The sequence below is a fragment of the Babylonia areolata genome, chromosome 13 (genome assembly GCF_041734735.1).
Source record: "Babylonia areolata isolate BAREFJ2019XMU chromosome 13, ASM4173473v1, whole genome shotgun sequence".
Taxonomy (NCBI): Eukaryota; Metazoa; Mollusca; class Gastropoda; order Neogastropoda; family Buccinidae; genus Babylonia; species Babylonia areolata.
In genome coordinates, this window is record NC_134888.1 from 2404056 (window position 1) to 2411555 (window position 7500).

Genomic DNA, 7500 nt, shown 5'->3' on the forward strand with positions numbered 1-7500 from the left:
TGTGTGTGTGTGTGTGTGTGTACAGAATTCCACAGAAAAAAACAACAACTTGTATGCGTGAACAGCGTGTGCAGAGATTTTATTGTACATTCAAAATGCAATTTTGTGGATATTGCCTTGGTATATATAGATGTTCTTTTTTTCTTTTTTTTATTCTCATGTAAGTTAGTTCTTCATAATTATGTAGTTTGCACTATTGTGTAATGACGTATCGTTTCATGTGAGGCGCCATCGTCATCATCATCATCATCATCATTATCGCCATTATCACTATCATCATAATCATCGTTATGATCTGTGTTACATCCTCACCATGGGTTGCTGGGGTTTTGTTTCCACAGGGGATGTACACGATGGATCTGAACAAGTTCCAGGCTGTGGGGGATAAGGATCGAACCCCAGCCACAGTGCGCAAGGTGTCGGGCCCCGGGAAATCCCTGCCCCGTCTGGCCGCCATGCAGCAGATGCTGGTGGACCCCGAGTACCTGAAGAAGACACAGGGTAGGTGGTAACCCCCGTAACAAACCAGCAAGGTGGGTCATCTCCATGACTACCTGAAGAAGGTAGGTCATCTCCATGACTACCTGAAGAAGGTAGGTCATCTCCGTGACTACCTGAAGCAAACACATGGTAGGAAACCTACATGACTACCTGAAGCAAACACATGGTAGGTAACCTACATGACTACCTGAAGAAAGCATGTAGTAGGAAACCTACATGACTACCTGAAGATAACACATGGTAGGAAACCTACATGACTACAAGGCAGGTAACCTACATGACTACCTGAAGAAAACACATGGTAGGTAACCTACACGACTACCTGAAGATAACACATGGTAGGAAACCTACATGACTACAAGGCAGGTAACCTACATGACTACCTGAAGAAAACACATGGTAGGTAACCTACATGACTACCTGAAGATAACACATGGTAGGAAACCTACATGACTACAAGGCAGGTAACCTACATGACTACCTGAAGAAAACACATGGTAGGTAACCTACATGACTACCTGAAGATAACACATGGTAGGAAACCTACATGACTACAAGGCAGGTAACCTACATGACTACCTGAAGAAAACACATGGTAGGTAACCTACATGACTACCTGAAGATAACACATGGTAGGTAACCTACATGACTACAAGGCAGGTAACCTACATGACTACCTGAAGAAAACACATGGTAGGTAACCTACATGACTACCTAAACCAAACACGTGGTAGGAAACCTTGTCAACAAGGTGGGTAACCTCCGTGAAAACAAGGTGGGTAACCTCCATGACTACCTGAACCAAACACGTGGTAGGAAACCTTGTCAACAAGGTGGGTAACCTCCGTGAAAACAAGGTAGGTAACCTACATGACTACCTGAACCAAACACATGGTAGGAAACCTTGTCAACAAGGTGGGTAACCTCCGTGAAAACAAGGTAGGTAACCTACATGACTACCTGAACCAAACACATGGTAGGAAACCTTGTCAACAAGGTGGGTAACCTCCGTGAAAACAAGGTGGGTAACCTCCATGACTACCTGAAGAAGGGTAGGTAACCTCCATAACTACCTGAAGAAGGGTAAGTAACCTGCATGACTACCTGAAGAAAACACAAGGTGGGTAAACTCCATGACTACCTGAAGAAGGGTAAGTAACCTGCATGACTACCTGAAGAAAACACAAGGTAGGTAATCTCCATGACTACCTGAAGAAGGGTAGGTAGCATCCATGACTACCTGAAGAAAACACAAGGTGGGTCACCTCCATGACAAGGTAGGTAATCTCCATGACTACCTGAAGAAAACATAAAACAGCTAAAGTAAGGAAGGGCACTCTGAATGAATTACGGTTGAGCACGTGAGAAGGCTGCTGCGCTGGTGACCAGTCCATTATACTTTACAGGTCGCGTCGTTTTTGTTGATGCGAGTTTTCGGTATAACTGTTTATTGCACTGTCTTGTCTTGTCTTGTCTTGCATTGTGCTGTACTGCATTGAATTCCATAGCATTATACTGTACTATGGTGTGTCGCATAACACTGTGTTTTATTGCATTGTACAGTATCATAGTGTATTGTATTGTACTGCACTAGACTATAGTGGATCGTACTGTATTGCACTATCGCATTGCACTATTGTGTACTACATTGTACAGTTCTGGACTGCACTCCACTGTACTGTACTGCGCTGCACTGCACTGTATTGCACTGGATTGTACTGCACTATATTGTACTGCATAGCGCTGCACTGCACTGTACCGTACTGTGCTGTTCTGTACATTGTACACTCTTCATTTCTCTCATTCTCTCTTGCCTTTACTGCTACCGTAACTCTAGTGTGCCCGCTTCACCTATTCATTCGCATCAGCACATACAAAAAAAAACCTCTGCCGCCTGATTTGTCCACAAGAACGAACAGATCTGAGCACGTCAGTCTACGATTGCACCACCTCCACTGGCTCTCTGTCTGTCACACAGAATAAAGTACAAGATCAGCACTCTATATCGTAAATGTATAAGCAAAAACCTGCCACTTCCTGTCTCTGTAGCTGCCTTCACATCCACAATCCCGTCTCGTTTCCTACGATCAGCTCCGGATCCGCTGACGTTCCTGCTCTTCCCTGCACTCGGCCGCCGCTCTTTCTCTGTTGTCCCTGGACCTTGAACTTTGGAGGAGCTCTCTCTTTCGCTCCGTGAAATCTCTGCACTCAGCTCTGTCAAATCTGGTCTTAAAACCTACCTCTGTCCACACAGCCCCACGCCCCTCAGTCTTCTATCTCTTCCTGGCAAATAATCATCTTCAGTTTTCTATTGACATACATCTTTTCTTCTTTTTTTTTTTTGACGGATGAGAGTTACGCATGCATGTGAATCACTGTTGTGTAAGTGCTTTGGTCTCTGCACAAGATTCAGTGCTAGTTCAGTACTGTTATTTGTAGTATTGCTTTTAAAAAATATATATCACTCTCCTATATTATATTAGCGTACTTTTTGTCGCAATAGGTTTATCTGTGAAGAAATCAGGCTGCTCTATGCAGGAAAAAGAAAAAAAAAAGAAAAAAAAGTGGAGTGTCACTGTACAGTACTGCACTACCCCTTTTTGTTCTTTTTCCTTTAAGCAAGTGCGTTTGTACTTCTTTTTTTTCCATCGACAGCCCTTTTGTTGCCATGGGTTCTTATGCGCTCGCTAAACGCACACTTTAGACAGGACTCCGAGCTAGCTATTCTGTCATACAAATAGAGTCCACTTAAAGTCTAGTGGAGTGGTGAGTAAAACAAATCACGGCCAATGCTTGGGAAACGAACCAGTAGACACTCGCGTCGTTGTCAGGCGCATTAATCCATAAGGCCAGCGTTTCACTGCAGAGGGGATGTCCCGAGAACCGTGTCCACTGTGTGGTTACAGCCGTGTTCGATGAATCAGAACATGACAAAGACGAGGGCAGGAAGGTCCTCGTTGATCTGGGAGCGAAGGAGGAGGTAGAGGAAGAGGAAGGGGCGGAGGAAAAGAGCGAGCCACTGACGCAAGCACCGACACGGAAGGCCAAGAAATCCACGGAGAGGAAGATATCCCATAGGAAACGATCCACTAACGTGGAAGCCAAACGCCGACGCTCGACCCTGAGGCCCGCGAAGGGAGACAAGGAACGTCTTCAGATCCATGGCGCCACGAAGAGCGTGGACGCCATAACCTCGGATGAAGAGGACAAGGCCTCGAAGCATGAGGATGGGAAGCCTTCCAGGAAAAAGTCGCGTGGCGCACGTGAAGGCAAGGCGACCGCCAGTGCGGCGGCAGAGGGAGCAGACAAGGAGAAGAAAGGGAAGCCGCCGAAAGCCCCTCAGCGAAAATCTACTGTCGTGAAGGGACGCAAAGGCAAATCCGCTTCGGACGAGCACGCGGATGCTGACAAGACCTCGCAGGACGAGGAATGGGAAATGCCGGAGGTTTCAGTGACGGATCACATTTCTCCGGAAGCCACGTTCAGCACTGGCAGCACGGAGCGCTACTCCTCTCAAGAACGCGTAGCCTCAGAATCTGACCAAGAGGCAACAGGTTCGAAGGCTGATGAAACGCAGGTGACAGATGACGGTTTGCAGAAAAAGGAAGCGAAATCAGAGAAGGCTTTTGCGGGTGAAGGGGCAGAGAAATCACGAACCAAGGACAGGTTGGAAGATAAGGGGAAAGGAAAATCACGAGCCAAAGATCAAGTGGAAGACAGGGAAGGAAAACCACGAGCCAAGGACAGGTTGGAAGACAGGGAAGGAAAACCACGAGCCAAAGATCAGGTGGAAGACAGGGAAGGAAAACCACGAGCCAAAGATCAGGTGGAAGACAGGGAAGGAAAACCACGAGCCAAGGACAGGTTGGAAGATAAGGGGAAAGGAAAACCACGAGCCAAAGATCAAGTGGAAGACAGGGAAGGAAAACCACGAGCCAAAGATCAGGTGGAAGACAGGGAAGGAAAACCACGAGCCAAAGATCAGGTGGAAGACAGGGAAGGAAAGAAAGCACAAGTCAAAGATCAAACGGAGGAAAGGAAAGGAGAGAAAGCAGAAGCTGCTGACAAGGCAAACGACAGGGAGGCAGCTCAAACTGAGGAGCAGCCTCAGGAGGAGGCTGGAAGCGAGGTCCAGAGAGAGCAAGACGTGGACCATGAAACTGCGCAGGTGCCCGCTGCAAAGGTTGAGCTTGATCATTACAGCTCTGAAGTGGTTAAGGACGTGAAGTACATTCGTAAGCACTGGGATGAACCCTATTCAACGGAGGAATCAAAAGGGATCAAAGCTCCATCAGACCAAAAACAGGCGACTGCCGAAACACCAGACACTCACGACCAGGCGCCTGTCTCCAAAGGCAAAGTCTCATCACAGTCTCCCAAAACGACGAAAGCTGCCCCAAGGAGGCAGACCATAGATTCCAGGGACTTTGGCCTGGCAGAAACCCTGCGTATCCAAACTATCGAAGTGAAGCAGTCAGGCAGGGTTGATGTAAAGCAGTCAGGCAGGATTGATGTAAAGCAACTGGATCAGTCGGAGAGGAGGGGGACGAAGATAAGAGAAGCAGAGAGAGCTTCTATCCCTGAACGCGCCTCACAAACGTATCCTCCCGGAGGCCCTCTTATCATCAGGCACTATTCCGAAACAGCTCCACACCACCTCGAAGATGCGGATTATGAAATACCTCAAATCTCCCCCGGAAAAGAAGATGAGGGGCAAATATCAGATAGAGACAAGAGAACGAGAGAACTCCTACAGCCCGAAACCCCCGTCGTGTACATCGCACGATCTGACCTGTTCGACCAGCATACAAGAGCCAGAGAAATGACGACAAGACAGCTTCTTTCAGAACCAGTAATACGAATGACTCGGTCATCCCCAGAACTTCCAGGATTTGTTCCTATGAGTGCTGAAGGCGCCACATCTTCAAAGGTACAAGCTCCCCATGAAATGGGCGGAAAAGTAACAGTGCATGCCACTTCAGCAGGATCACTGACCAGAAAGACTGAACTGCAGCCCGACCACCACCAGCAGCTGGAACTAGACGAAATAGACGAAAAAGAACAGTTGTTATTGAAAGGCAGGTTCATCAAAGGTTTAGGTCATAAGGCTCACGTTTGCAAGCCACCTCCCAATATGAAGATTCGGTTTTTCATTTCTCACAAGATGCACGGGTACCATCCAGAAGTCAAACCTTCGCTAGAATCGCTGAAAGCTCTGTCTGTGGTCACCAGTGAACATGAGAAGCCGCAGAAAGTCAGAACCATGCCACAAGGACTGGCCATTGCTCGGACCACTGTGGCCGAACTGAAGAAGAAATACCTGCCCATCGACCTGTCCAAACGAGGCATCCAAGGCAGGAAACTAGGTGGCTCGTCGACCTCTGAAATGTCACACCATTTCCCCATGCGGGAGTCGCAAGACGCGGCCCAGGCTGACGAGGTGAAGAAGAAAACCAAGGTGGGGGATGGAGACCGCATCGACGGAAAGCCCAAGGTCCTCTCCCCAGACCAAGTGCGGAGACGAAGAATCCCTGCTGCCTCGGCGCGATGGGTTTCTGAGGGGAGGGCGAACTGGCAGTGCGTGATGGCCACCGCTGAAGAAACGTGGCCAAAAAGCGTGCCAGTGGTGGACGCGCCAGGCTTGGACCTGCCAGAGTCACGGGAGGTTATGAGACGTGGCGGCGGCTTTGTCTACACGGTGCCAGCGAAAGCAACGTCCATTGGCTTTGTGTATGCTGCTGCGCCGGTCAAGTCCACACCACTCGTTCCGCCCGGCACACCGCAGGCACCACCCAGAACCGCGGCTGAGAGACAGGCATCAGAAACAATTCCAGGTGATACGCAGGTCATCAGCAAGACGGCCCCTCCTCCGAAACAGCTTCTGTTCACCATGCTGCTCGAGAAGGGAGACGTGGGTGAAGCAGAGGCCGTTCCCGCGGTCCAGCAAAGGGAGATAATCGCTGACAGCAAACGACCGCTTCCAAAGGAACGGGACATAGTTGCTGTCCTTGGTGTCGGGCTGCCATCAGCCATGGCAGCGGACAGGCCGCGGAGGACGCAGCAAGGGGAGGGAACTGTCGGGGTGAAGGCCTTGGAGGTGCGCATTCCTGCCGCCTCCACAAAGGACCGCGAGACTACTCTTCCACAAGGCTTTCCTCAGCCTCTTACCCCCAAAGAGGGCCGCGAGACTACTCTTCCACAAGGCTTTCCTCAGCCTCTTACCCCCAAAGAGGGCCGCGAAACTATTCCACAGGCCCGTCAACCACACAGTAGGCCCGCCTCCCAACGGGCGGGTCCGCGTGCTCCTCACGCTCCACCCAACCAGGACCTGTCCCTCCGCAGTGCCGCGCTCTTCCCCAAGAGCCCCGGCCGCGTGCAGGGCGTGTTCTTCAGCGGCGTGTACAGAAGAACCCCGGGCCCCAAGAAGCTCCGAGTCACGCCCAGCGCGGGCTGTGTGAAGCACCTGGCCCAGCGCACAGAGCGGACGGACGCCTCACTGTGGATGGACCAGCCTGAAAAGTTCGTGACCGGAGCGGGCTTGGATCGCCCCAAGAAGACCGCCCCTGTGGACGACCAAGGGCAGGGAAGTCCTGTGGCTCCCCAGGTGGATGGTCGGCTGTCCAGGGGTCCCGATGGTCGGTTGTCGAGGGGTCCCGATGGTGGCCGCAGCAGGCAGGAGGCAGGCGTGAGCAGCTTGCTGTCCGGGATCACGGGGAAGCAGCAGGCCCGGATGGACGCCGAAGAGAGAAGCAGGTGGAAGGCCCTGCGTTCTCAGCATCAAGGTGATATCATAGGATCGTTCGTGGGCTCTGTTCCTTCCACGGGTCGTGTTCCTTGATAACCCGCGTTTCCGTTTCTGCTCGCGTTTGCATGAACACCGTAATTTTGTTGTTGCTGGGGGGGGGCATTACGCATGTACTTTGTTCAGCACTGAGCATGTGATGGGAGCGTGTCTGCTTCTGTTTTATGGCATTGTTTGATTGATTGATTGATATGGAT

The 7500-nt window shown here is 50.4% G+C and overlaps 1 protein-coding gene across 4 annotated transcripts in view; it reads left to right on the forward strand.

Moving 5' to 3' along the window:
- LOC143288782 (uncharacterized) overlaps nucleotides 1–7500 on the forward strand; it is a 24868-nt gene that overhangs the window by 5839 nt on the left and 11529 nt on the right. For all 4 annotated transcript variants that reach the window (XM_076597410.1, XM_076597412.1, XM_076597409.1 and 1 more), the window contains exon 4: nucleotides 342–501. In XM_076597410.1, coding sequence (XP_076453525.1) covers nucleotides 342–501 — 160 coding nt within the window. The remainder of the gene's footprint in view (nucleotides 1–341; nucleotides 502–7500) is intronic.